At 38.4% G+C, this 14381-nt stretch overlaps 1 protein-coding gene across 1 annotated transcript; it reads left to right on the top strand.

Annotated features, from left to right (window-relative positions):
• The first annotated feature begins 606 nt into the window (after positions 1-606).
• On the top strand, positions 607-12431 carry LOC105381604 (polypeptide N-acetylgalactosaminyltransferase 35A). Its single transcript, XM_038122281.2, has 11 exons — positions 607-1013; positions 2445-2717; positions 2933-3068; positions 3162-3588; positions 3841-4078; positions 5015-5160; positions 5598-5750; positions 6107-6324; positions 6869-6998; positions 10002-10136; positions 10831-12431. Exons 1-11 carry the CDS (start codon positions 917-919, stop codon positions 10960-10962), a joined length of 2085 nt encoding a protein of 694 aa, XP_037978209.2. The 5' UTR covers positions 607-916; the 3' UTR covers positions 10963-12431.
• The last annotated feature ends 1950 nt before the right edge of the window (positions 12432-14381 follow it).

Genomic DNA, 14381 nt, shown 5'->3' with positions numbered 1-14381 from the left:
GCTTGTTTTATGTTTTTCGTCACTCATACTCCGAAAGTAGGTACTTATATAAGTACTTAGTTATGAAAAAAGGACTGAAAATAGCTTTTTTCACGCCCGCCCGCGGAAGACGTATTTCTTGGTTCTAAAATGCTATGAATGATGTTCAAGTAAAAGCCTTTCTTAAACCAAGCACCTTCTTCTGATGATAATTACCGTGTAATGAAGGTGAGGGAATCTTTTTGTTATTGATATGCGCATAATATTAGAAGAAGAAATTAGCATATTTTGTCATTCATGAAAAGATGGTAGGTACGGTACGGCCGTGCTAGGGAAAAAATATCATGTGCTGGATAAAAATATAGTAGGTAGGAACTGAACTCAGTGCATAGACTAATTATAACTACTCAGCATGGAAGTAATGGATATAGGTACAAATTGCATTACAATGTACCTACCTATGTATTTATATTATGAACTTATTACTTCCATGCTACTCAGTGTTCATGGTACCCTTCATTATACTTTGGAATAATAACAAAACATTAGAATCATTGATGGCGCGTTCGCTTTTAAACATTTATTCTGTGGTAGTCATGTCAAATGTCAGTCTTCCTGTCCTGTCACTTCACTAAAGCGCAAACAGCGCCGCGTCGAAATCGAAATTTTAAAACAAAATTGATTTTATTGTGTTGTGATTGTAATACTTTCATCACTTTTCATTTCAAGATTTACACGATCCCCAAATCTCCAGCTTCGGCTGCCACTATACTAGCTTGATTCAAAATATTCGATATTGCTCTACATTCGAATCGTAAATTTTTGCAAAGTTTTCCTAATATCTTCAATATTGTATGGGTCAATCTCGAACCTGGGTGAATATGTCTCAAGAGCATTTGGAAATAACTTATTAAAATAACAAAAAATAACAATAAAAATGGGAAAACGTAATAATAACTTTCTGTGGGGTATAATTTTCGCATCTGCTACATGGACAGTTTCATTGTATTTGTATTGGCTCCTCAATAGTACCAGTAAGTATTTTTTGCTATCATCAATGTGTATTATACAATCCCACTGAAATGGTCGAAACCATTTTTCTAATTTGCTTGGCGCACGAAGGTTATTAGTACTTATTAGTCACAAATTAATTGGATGTAATAATATAGTAAATTAGTCGCTAGTATCTAGCAGTATCAGTGCTACTAGCATAAAATTTGTTTATGGGATGAGACTTCACATTTTATTTTATTGCCAGTATTCATTATACAGTGTAAACTAGGGCATGCAATACCGGAACTATTTTCAATACCGGTATTGAGTTCCGGTATTGCAACTCAATACCGGGATCCCGGTATTAATACCGGTATTAGAGTTCCTTGTAATAAATGGCATATATTGTGATTAAAGGTCGTATAGGTCAAAATAAAACGAGAAAAAGCAATGAAATTCAGTTTTTTGTAATAGATTTTTACGAGAATTGAGTATTAGTTTAAATTTTACAATAATTTTTTTTTTACATCCAGTGTCCGTTTACGCATGGACAACAGTAGATATCAAACGGCCGAAAACTGCATCAAACGGTTGGAAACAAGTGCGCTTTCACAGTACATAGGAATACTATATCTTAATCGCTTTATTATAGCCTAAAAACGTCTGATTCCGGTATTACTTCAATACCGGTATTAACTTTCAATACCGGTATTGAAAAAAGCGTGAATTTTGCTCCTAATACCGGTATTACGAATACCGGTATTGCGGTATTGCATGCCCTAGTGTAAACTCTATTTAACGACACTGAAGGGACTGTGCATTTTATGGCGTTATAGAGAGTTGTTGTTAAATGGAGAGAACAAAAATCTGAATTAGAAAAATTCAAAGCTTTTGCCAACATCACTTATCTTCTCTCCCGTTTCTATTCCGGGTATCAGTAAAACTTTTTCGTCAATAGACAGTGATTTTATTTTACTAGCCATGTTCACAGTTTGAAAGTTTGTGAGCAACTAAGAATATGATAACGTATAGACAATTCATAATCCCTACTTATTAGTCATGGTCAAGCAAGATCAGTCTACACGTGCAAGCAATCCCAATTTGTAAACATTAGAACGATTATTTCTTAGAAAGTTCGGTATGCGGGATGCCTACAGTCGAGTTTATTGCAGGCTAGGATAATAAAGCACCAAAAAAACTCGTTATTGAGAGTGGGTGTAATGCTATGTAGAGTGTATCATTGTATGGGAGACAAGCTAAACCAACCAAATCCAATTTATTTCGACGGCTTTAGAGAGTTTGTTGTTAAATCGAGTGATGTTACATGGAGTTTACACCGTATTTTGAAGATGTATTGTGTTTGTAAGATTGACATGTTTAAGATAATGCACAGGAGCCAGTCACTAACTAGTAACCACTGTGCCTTCATGTTATAATAAAGGAGAAGAATTAATTTAAGTTTCCTTGTGTAGATCAAACATCCCCCACAACTGAAGGCCGGCTTCATTACCGCTACATCAACACGGATGAAAAGGACAAAATAAAGAACAATGACAAATCAATTGCTTTCTTAGAAGGCAAAGATCTTCTTGATGATGGTCCCAGGCATAACAGCCTTGACAGATTTGATGGAAGTAATTGGAAAGTACAAAGAAACAGGGAGGAATATCAGAAGAAGATGATGCTGAAAGAGAAATTCGCAAGGGTACTTGGCATAAAGAAACCTAGTCCAGATCCTGCTCTGGGTAAGTGAAAGTAAAATTTAAATAGTGTGCTGCCATATTGCAGATAGATGAAAGACATGATGGTGACTTGATTATTAAGTGTCTACATATTGCATAGATGCGATATCTGCATCTGCTGCTATAAATATCTGTCAATATTGCTTTCCATATGCTCATCTTATGCTTTTACAATCTCATAATAAAAAAAGATTAATGAAGTAAAATGATTTTTGTAGATAAAGAGTTTGGTATAATAAGGAATGCTGAAGATGTCCAAATAAGAACTATAGGCTACAACCACCATGCCTTCAACACACTTATATCTCAGAGGATTGGCAACCACAGAGATCTACCTGATACCAGAAATAAATTGTAAGATACATTTAGATTTGTTTATTTGGCTATTTAATCTTTTGGATTGCTGTTATGGAGGCCCAGTTTCTCATCATCACTGTCTCTTTTCAGATGTACAGCTCAAAAATATCCAATGATATTACCAAAAGCATCCATCATAATCTGTTTTTACAATGAGCACTTTGAGACGCTGATGCGGTCAATCCACTCAATCATCGACCGAACAGAACTGCAGTACCTGAGGGAAATTATACTTGTTGATGACTATAGCGATCTAGACAACCTTCACGATAATGTTTTAAAAGCTATCAATGGAATCAATCAGAAAATGCGTCAGTACGAGGAGATGATTGAAACAAATAATGTTGATTTTGAAGGGATTGTTGATTATATAAATGATGATAATGCATTGCCGAGGGATGCCGGTAAAACCCAGCATTTGTCTCAAGACGGGTTTAATGTGAAGCTGTTCAGAACTAGCAAGAGGGAGGGACTTATTAGGGCGAGGCTGTTTGGAGCTGAGAACAGCCTGGGGGATGTAAGTTTGAATGTACACTTTTATTCTTAAAATGTGTTCACACTTCTGCTCCAGTAAAAGTTTTGTTTATTCACAGAAGTGTATAGATATTTATATAACAAAATAAAAACAAGTTATAGTTAATCATGTAATAACACTTTGTGTCCCTTTAATCAGTAGTATCAGTACAGTATAAATACTCAAAATATAATATCTCACTTACTTCTCTATCTAAGCACATCATATTTAATTTCAACTATTCCCCAATCCTAGGTGCTGGTGTTCCTAGATTCCCACATCGAGGTGAACGCTGATTGGCTGCGGCCACTTCTCGCCCGCCTATCAGAAGGCGTCGACGGCAGCATGGAATACTCCACGAGAGCTGTTCTACCAATCATTGACGTGATCAACGCTGACACTTTCGAGTACACCGCCAGCCCATTGGTCAGAGGCGGGTTTAACTGGGGCCTCCACTTCAAGTGGGATAATCTGCCGAAAGGGACAATTGTGTGTAAGTTAAGATAACTATTAGAACTCTTTCATCATCATCTAATTATCTTCTGGCCATTACATGAGCCTCTGCTCTGAAATTAAGATTTTTTAAGGGATCCCATTATTATTTAAAAACTGGCCAAGTGCGAGTCGGGCTCGCGCACAAAGGGTTCCGTAGCAGCAAATCAAAATTACAGTTAAATCAACCTATCTCAAAAACTATAAGAGATACTTTGATCAAACCAAAAATCGTTGAAAGAGTTAATTAGCATGCATCACCTCTATTTTTTTTAGAATTTTATACCCCGTAGTTATAAAAATAGAGGGGGGGGGACATACTTTTTACGACTTTGAGAGCTGATATCTCAAAAACCGTTCACTTTAAGAAAAATGTTTTTTAGAAAACTTTATATCATTTTAAAAGACCTTTCCATTGATACCCCACACGGGTATGTACATCGAAAAAAAAAATTTCATCCCTCAGTTACATGTATGGGGGGCCCCACCCCCAATTCTTTTTTTTACTATTTAGTGTCATATTTTTGTAGCGGTTCATACAACACATATTCCCATCAAATTTCATCACTGTAGTACTTATAGTTTCCGAGTAAATCGGCTGTGACAGACGGACAGACGGACAGACGGACATGACGAAACTATAAGGGTTCCGTTTTTGCCATTTTGGCTACGGAACCCTAAAAATGTAAACGACCGATCAATTACGACACAATAAAGTTTGAGCGGTCTTGGGTCACCAATCAAGGCATTAAAAATTTAGTTGGACATATTACGTTACTATCCTTTTACCCTTCCTCATCCATCCATGTCACAAGCTAATTCAAATTCAAATCATTTATTTCAGACTAAAAGTCCATAAATTAATAAGTATAGTTACAGGCACAATAAATATTAAGCAGAGCGAGACTATCTAATAACATTTCCATCCCTATTCCAGCGGATGAGGATTATGTGAAACCGATCAAGTCTCCAACAATGGCGGGCGGTCTGTTCGCGATCTACCGCAAGTACTTCGAACACATCGGCAAGTACGACCGCGACATGGACGTGTGGGGCGGAGAGAACCTCGAGATCTCATTCAGGGTGAGAATTAAACTAGGATATTGGTTTTAACCTAATAGGTTTTATTTTTTTAAATTACACTTTCAAAAAATGCGATACAGTCCGCGACTTATCATGTGACTACAAATGTGCGGTAAAAGTGGGTAGTTTGTGAGTCATCTTTGTTTATTTCCCTTCTTCTACATACATGAAAGATGTGAAAATATCGTTGAACGTACTGTTATCAAATAAAAATGGCGACCATTACATTAGTACGAGTAGGAAGGAGTATGGACAACTCTATAATTAAAGGGAGATACTATGCGCCTATACGCCATTATCATATTGTTTCTTTGTCTGTGACCGTTAACAGACTATGAAAAATATACTTAGTTAATAGTAGATGATATGGATACACACACCATGGATTAGTTTTACATATAATAGTTACTTTTAACTATTGTTTTAATAAATTCCAGCTCTGGATGTGCGGAGGCAGCTTAGAAATGATTCCGTGTTCTCGGGTCGGCCACGTGTTCCGCAAACGTCGACCTTACGGCTTTGGAGAGAAGGAGGATTATATGCTGAAGAACTCCATGCGAATGGCTCACGTATGGATGGATGAATATGTGGTAAGTACTTTATGATCATTGATTATGCCACACGGGTGGCATTCATTTTTTCGCACATAGTTTAAAACATAATCAGGCACAGACATCATTATCATCAGCCCGTAATCATCCACTGCTCCAAAGTTACAGATACACTATAAATTACGTAAATTACTGACTAATAAATATACAGAAGACACTGTTTAGGTTCCCTTGAAGGCGTGAGGGGAATGTGTCAAAATAGCCTTACGCCATTGGTGCTTGCTATGCCTAATCTTCGAATCCTCCTTCATCATTCGTCCATAAATTCAAGATGGCCGCCAACTTACTCAACTTACCTTCACACCAAAATTCACACCACTTCTCCACTCCAACAGCAAAAAGTGATCCAGCAGAACCCGCTAGCCGCCCAGGTGGACCTAGGTGACCTAACTGAGAGGCGCGAGTTACGGAAGCGTCTGCAATGCAAGTCCTTCAAGTGGTTCCTAGAGAGTGTTTACCCGGAGTTGGAGAAGAGTGAAGACAAGGCCATGTCCAAGCGGGTGGCGGCTCTGAATGACCCGGATAAGAATAAGTTTCAGCCGTGGCATTCTAGGTAAGATCAGTAGATATACGTATCACGATATACAGGATGTTGCAAAAAGGGAATCTATGGAGGTTTCAGGCTTAGATATAACATGATGCACACGTAGGTTTCAGCTTAGTATACCCTTTTTGCAACATCCTGTATTTTATAAATACCTTCTTCTTCAACCTATGTCAACCATAGGGTATAGGGCTTGGTTTACATACGATGCCCTCTTGGAGTAATAGATAAGACCTTATCCTCTCAATTTTTTGTAGAGACTGAGTTCCAATCCTGACATGTACCAATGAATTTCTTATCAATTAAGGAATCTAAAGTACAATTAAAATACCACACGCCCTCGATTCCAGAAAATATCGTGAGAAAACCTTTAGATCTAGACTAGATGAATGCCCTAAGTCATTATACTTATTCCAAAAACGATGATACGGCTCCTGACTGATAACAATGTAATGCGAAAAGCAACGTCTTCTGACACACCTTCGTGTCTTCAGCTATCATGTGTCTTGACTAATCTTTTGAATTATAATAATTCTTTGTGCTGAATTTTCAGGAAGCGCAACTACACAGACTCGTTCCAGATTCGTCTGAAGAAGACCTCCCTGTGCATCCAGAGCGCTAAGGACATCAAGACCAAGAACAGCGGACTTATACTGGCTAACTGCATCCGGACTTTGAACCAGGTGATTTTACATTATGTACTATTCTATTCTATTCTATTCTGTGTTGGGGGTGACAGTACCTGCACCTGGCTCTCTCGAATGGAACCTTTGTGCATATCCCCAAGGTCTAAACTGCCTTCCTAAGCTTGGACCATTTCCCACCACGCTGGTCCACTGCGGATTTATTTATTTATTTATTTATACTTTTATTGCACAATTTACAAAAGTAGATGTACAATGAGGTGGACTTAATGCTAAGAGCATTCTCTACCAGTCAACCTGCAGGAGGTTCAGGAGCAGAAAGTAGGGAAGTGCAAAAAAAATAACAAAAATCTAAATCAATCAATGAATCTCACAAAAAAAAACCTACACAAAATCTACCATAATTATACCTACATATATATAAAAAAAAAAATATATAAACCTATACCTAACATTCTAATAATATATAATAATACATTTATATATACTTATACTACATATACATACACATAAATATATAACACTAAAACGGATTGGTGGGTTCACATATCTAGATGTGCTAAATCTAGATATGCAGGTTTCCTCACGATGTTTTCCTTCACCGTAAGAGCGATGGTATACATTGTCCTTAAATTCAAAGAACTCATTGGTACATGTCAGCGCCGGGATTCGAACCTGCATCTCTTGCGTGAGAAGCGGGCGCTTACCCGACTGAGCTACCACCGCTCTGCTACATTATGTACATTATGTTTCACTTTTTAGTTTTCTTACTTCCTTTCCAGCCATATCTGTGATTTGATTGCGCGGAGATCTCAACAAATATGCGAGAGCTAGCGTTGCACTGCCTGTACCTAACTCGTATTTGTAAAATCAGTTGCCAAGCGAACGCCTTTATATTTTGTTACATGTACAATTTTAAATGAATATCTGTGTGCAAAACTCTAAATCTAGCGAACCGATTCAAAAGCCTTGTCCTACTAATATTATGAATGCGAAAGTTTGTGAGTATGTATGTATGTATATATGTGTATTGTGTATGTTTGTTACTTCTTCACGTCAAAACAGCTGAACACATAAGCTACTTTTTATCCCGGTATTCCCACGGGAAAACGTTTTAATGCGAAGCGAAGCTCGCCGTTACTACTAATCATTTATAAGTGCTATTTAGTACCCTTAATGGCGAAGCGAAGCTGGCGTGCGAAAGATAGTAAATAAGTATAAAATAAATAAATGCTTCGATATGATGGTCATTTCTGCATTTCACCTTTGTAACTGAAGTTTTCATTTGCTAAGCATATTTGCTTTTTCCGCTCTGTAAAAATTATACCAGCCGTTTCTCATACAGTGCCTATGGTTAAATTAAAGCCACACGATGGATAGGGTGTAATCCTAACTAATATTATAAATGCGAAAGTAACTGTGTATGTCTGTCTGTTGATTAGTTATCCGTTCATTAGTTTTGGTGTGAAAGAGTAACAACTCTTTCACACCAAAACTAATGAACGGATTTGAATGAAATTTGGTATACATACGGTCTATATACATATATAGGATACTTTTTATCCCGAAATTCCCACGGGAAAACTTTTTAAGTCAAAGCAAAGCGCATGAGAACATGTAATCCTACTAATATAAATATAATAAATGCGAAAGTTTGTGAGGGAAGTTCTGTGTGTATGTTAGTTACTTCTTCACGTGAAAACGGCTAAACCGATTTTAACGATATTTGGAAGTTATCTGACACCCTGGATTAACACATAGGGTACTTTTTATCGAGGCATTCCCACGCTAATACTTTTTAAGGCGAAGCGATGCTCGCGGGAAAAGCTTGTAGAGATTGCGAATTGTTTAAATCTTTTGCTATGGTAGTTTTAACTTTGAATTTCACAAAAAAGGCAATTGTAATCCTTATGGTCTGAAATGCTTGCTTGCTTATATCCTCTGTATTGATTGCTATAATATAATGTCTATTTTTTGCGAATTTCAATGGAATTATTATGAATGAATAAAAAATACTGCGTTTACTTTATACTAGAGATGCCACGAATATTCGGCAACTATTCGGTATTCGGCCTATTCGGCCAGTTTTTTCAGTATTCGGTATTCGGCCGAATAGTGCGTACTATTCGGGCCGAATACCGAATAGTAAATCATGTAAAAAATGACTTGTTATTTTAATCAAAATTGTGTACCTATTTATTTCCAAATCACAACATTTTAGTACCTACTTAAAATTAATCAGTAGTAAGTTGTGCTGGATAAAAACGAGCATTTCAGCATTTTTTGGTAGCCCACGATTGCGCTTTTCATTGTAACCATCCTCAGAAAATAACCTCTCACTATAAACGCTACTTCCAGGTGAAGAAAGATAAGTTTTTGCAAATTTCAAAAGTTTATTGTTTTTTGTTTGCTGACCACCACTTGTAAGGATCGGCCATCCGATCTAGGCGAACTATTATCAAATAAAAATTCAACTCGTTTGTCACAGCATTCTGCCTCCTAATAATTAGCATTTCTCATATAATGTGTAGCGACTTCTTCAAAGCAGTTCCAGGAACAAAAAAAAAAACAGGTTGTAGCGCCGAATATTCGGCGGCCGAATATTCGGCGCTTCGGCCGGCAGCGTCGCCGAATATTCGGTATTCGGTATTCGGCCAATTCACTATTCGTGGCAACACTACTTTATACATATACATACTGCTTGCAATGTCTTTTATGTCCCCAAGATAGCATATCATTTTTATATCGTTTCCAAACAAAATTACTGCTCTATCCCAGCACGTCAATTGTAAGAATAAATAAATTTCTGAGCTCTAGAATTTGTAGACTCAAATATAACACATTTGCAATGTAACAAACTGCAAAAACATTCAGTCAGTCAAATGCTTTAATTCATCTCACAAATATAAAATTTTGTGATGAACATATACTGTAGTTATATTCTTTTCAACAACACCCATAAAAAACGTGTGTAATGCCTATGGTCCCTCATGGGACATCTTATATAAAACACTGTTCTAAATGTCGCTATTCTCCTTCCAGATATGGTTCCAGACGAGTCGCGACGAGTTGGTTCTGGGCCGCACTCTCTGCCTGGACGCAGTCAACACGATGACGCCGCTGTTAGGGAAGTGCCACGAGCTGGGCGGCTCGCAGGAGTGGAAGCATAAGAGTGGGGTGAGTTGCTACAGTCGGCTTGAATACGTACTCGACAACTCTTGAGAGAGACACATCTCGACCACTCTCTCAGCAAATCCTTGCTTGAGTTGAGGTCCACTAGCACTAGGCCCGCGTGGTGGACTAGGCTTAAAAACCCTTCTTTCATTGGAAGGAGACCGGAGCCCCAGAAGTGGGGATGTGGTGGGTTGTGATGAACAGTTACTACAGGTATGGTTTATGTGTAGTTAGGATATGGTGTTGCAGAAATGGTTTAGTAAACCAAGAAGTGAGGTGGAGTAAAATATTCCAGGGCTTTGGAAAATTTGAAACGATATCTATATAGAAAATAAAATACTTTTTTCTACCAGTAGAGCGATCCGGAAAAAACGGAGCACATTCTATTCGATAGTCTATTCGAAAATGCTGTCAACCTGTCAACAACAAAATGGCGGTGTATTGCGGTGTACAGATTTGCGAAAGTTTGACAGCTATCATTCCATAGGTCATTGTCAGAATAATATTATGTACTCTGTGGTCATTCTTTTCGAAACTCATTCGAAAGGTAAAAAGTGTTCGAAAGTGCTGTCAAGTTGACAATAGTCGCACTCGCATTCGATTCTATTCGTTAGCTCGAATTTTCATGATACGGGTACAGAGTGTGGTTAAATCAAACTAGACAGCAACTAAAGTAAAACTTCCATTACATTTTCAGGCGGCCAGTCCTATATACAACACGGCAGCGGGCATGTGTCTCGGGGTGGAACGCGCGTACCGCTCTGAACCCATTCTCATGGTCATCTGTGACAACCAACCGAACAACCAATGGGACTTCGTCAGGACCTAAACGACAGTAAGCTTATACGATAACCTCCTCTTTAACATCCTTTTAAATGTTTTAAGGTGTAAATGGTGTAACGTATGGTGCTTTTTCGCTGTTTTGATTGTTATTGTAACACAGTTGGGAAAATACAAGACTGTTAAGTTAGTGATTGAGTTTTGAAACAAAAGTGTTTGGTAATTTTTATGTTGCGTTACTAAGATGTTGCTAAGTGAGTTAAGCCTGAAAATGTTAACAATACTCATATAAATAGACAATGTTGTCGCCGTCCTTCCCCCTCGAATTTAATATTAAGTTATTAATGTTATAATAATAAAATTTTTTTATAACTTTTATAGGTTTACAGTTTTTATAACAGTCTTACGGTGTGTTTCACAATGTCTGTATAAAGATTTTCTGTTGTCAATAAGTCATGACTGTAATCTCTAATATGATTCTATAGGAAGTAACGACCTGATTTCTATCACACAGTTAACTTCTATGCTGGTATGGTGAAACAGGCACGTATTTTATTATATTTTGTGAATATTACGTCTAGTCCTTTGGATATTTTGTACAATTTATACTGCATACAATATAAATAATTCTTTTACATTAGTTTTTGAATATCTTTTATAAACAAAATTCGTAATAATATCAGGTGATGAAAAAAAATATCCTCGCACCTCTGGCGGTAACTGTAAAAGAAATTTAATCGAAATTCAAAATATAAAAAAGATAGTTCAAAATCCATTTTTAACCAGTTACCGACCAATCTAAATGGAAATTCTAAATTTTTATCGTATTATTTAGGAAATATTAACGTAAGAAATATTATGTAGGTGTATAGGAAAGCATAACGCAGCTAAGCCGTTATAGGTCTATGAAAGAGTTTTTACAAGATCCATATTATGTGTGCTGCCCCTTTTATATTTTACATCATGAACAATAATTAAGTTTGAACTAATCAAGATATAAACATTTAATTTAAAGAAAACTTTTCACATATCAGACAGTTTAATAACGAAGTAATAAAGATTTAACATAAATTATAGTAACACTTAAAATTAAATCAGTTTGTCCACTCTGCTGGACAATGCACATACCTAGATCTATCCCAGGTTGCGTGTGGACACAGAGATTTTAACAATGATTCCTAAATAATTACAACTTGGATATCAGTTTTTAACCCCAAGTCTTCCCAAATAATGTAAAATCCGATGCATAAGTTCATATTCATTTAACTTAATTTTCCCTTGCTCATATAATTTAAGCGATGCTTACGATATACGATGATATACGAGCAAGGGAGCATCGCTTAAATTACCTGCCAGTGCCAGATATTGTTAAAGTTATTATCAATTTCTCATTTTCTATTCATCTCAGTGTTATTTTTAATTGTTTATATATGTTGGCTAACTACCTACATCGAATAACAATAATAATAATGAGAAATTATACTATACTATATATAGAATCTCCATAAAAAATGCATTATTATGTAGTCTGAGCCTATCTGAAACCTAGTTAAACATTGTGAGATATGGCGTTTCGACTTTCTCCGTGTTCGGCATCATAAGGGTCACAGTGACAGTTAAATAAACTCAATTTTTCTCTCCACCTTTAGTTTGCAAGGTGCGGGTGCCTATATAAATAGAGTGAGTCGCCCGCGCGCCTCAGTTGGTTTTTGATTTTTGAAGTGAACACTTCGGCAAAATGGCTCTATGTAGCCACGGTTCTCGTCGGCTTCGCTCCGACGGGGAAAAATATAATATTGAATTTGCGGAGTCCTCGCTGCCGGGAGCTGTAGCGTGATGCGGACCAGGCGGCGCGCGGCCTGCCGGCTGCTGCGCACGCAGCCATTGCTGAGGATTTCGCAACGAAGGTTTGAGTTGATAAGCCGTGAGTAAAATGCTATTATTTACTGCTTTTAAAAGCTCAGCCACTGGTCATAATGCTCCGGCGCTTGGGGTTTTTATCCCACGCAGTAGGGTCCGATTCAATAGTCGTGGTGATGATTGATCACATATTCCGGTCCTACTAGTGGCGCTTGAGCTAGATACTTACATTAATGACCGCTTTAAGTAAAGCATATGTTAATTTTATACAGGAAAAAATATTAAAAATATATTTTTCTACCCTCAATTTCTAATATTTTTAGAAAACAGTTGATAAAAACTTTGCTATTACAATAATGCACTTGATTATAGCTTATGTAAGGCTTTACAAAGAGGAGCTTTCCAGGACCGTCATAGGATTTTTTACAGGAAGCACGTGGCTCCGAGTTTCAGTATGTTGGGACATTGTGGCATGTGCGGCGAGTAATGTGATCCGCCGGTACCTACCCGCTGAGGGTAGGCAGGCCGATTCGGTGAAATTGAAGTTTCGTGTAACCTGCACCCGGCCCTGTGCTCCCGCGCTGGCCGCCGTCTCGTGGCACCTGCATCGCAGCATACACCCGGCCCTGTGCTCCTGCGCTGGCCGCCGTCTCGTGCCACCTGCATCGCAGCGTACACCCGGTCCTGGCCCTGGCCACCGGTTTGTGGTACCTGCATCGCTGAATAGACCCAGCCATGCACTCCTGCCCTGGCGGCTGTACACCCGGTCCTGGCCCTGGCCACCGTTTTGTGCCACCTGCATCGCAGCGTACACCCGGTCCTGGCCCTGGCCACCGGTTTGTGCTACCTGCATCGCTGCATAGACCCAGCCATGTACTCCTGCCCTGGCGGCTGTGTTGTCCCACCTGCATCGCTGCGCACACCTGGCACTCCTGTTCTGGTTGCCAGATCGAAACGCCCCCTGTCTGGGAAGAGATTATATGCTCAGTGGAACCGCCTGCACTATTGCTAGCACGGTCATCATCATCATCAGCCATCATTATGAGTGACTTATTTAGAAGGTATCGAGTAACGTGCGCTATTCATCAGTGATTTTGGCATATGCAGACGAACGTTTACTGCCAAGGTTGGTCATGTTAGCCATACAAGGGCACACCAACGAAGCCTGAGTAACCACCTGCAGTCGCCGTAGCCGCATCGGCATGGATGACGACAAATCGGGTAACGTGCACCGCTTCTAAAAGTGTTATAGCACTTCAATTTGATGCCTCCGCTAAGGTAGGGTATTCTATTAAAGCAGCTTTCTTCTGAACTGCCCAAAGTGACCTGTAGACTGCTCCTGGGGATAGTTGTGCAATCAATTTTTTATTTCGATGTCTCTGCTGAAGAAACTGTCTAATGCAGCTTTTGTTCTAAACTGCCTAAAGATCATTGGACTACTCATGGGAATGATGACGCACGGTAAGTACAGGAGCGTTACTCTATACTGATGAGAAACGAACGAACGAGAGCTGTCGTGCAATCGGCACGTTTAATACATACAAACAGATAGAGCGGCTCGCGTCGCAGTGCACTGAAAGTTCGTTTTTCGTCATATAAAGTGACTCC

Source organism: Plutella xylostella, chromosome Z, assembly GCF_932276165.1.
Source record: "Plutella xylostella chromosome Z, ilPluXylo3.1, whole genome shotgun sequence".
Lineage (NCBI taxonomy): Eukaryota > Metazoa > Arthropoda > Insecta > Lepidoptera > Plutellidae > Plutella > Plutella xylostella.
The sequence above is the reverse complement of the archived record's forward strand: the minus strand, read 5'-3'. Positions and strand labels throughout refer to the sequence as shown.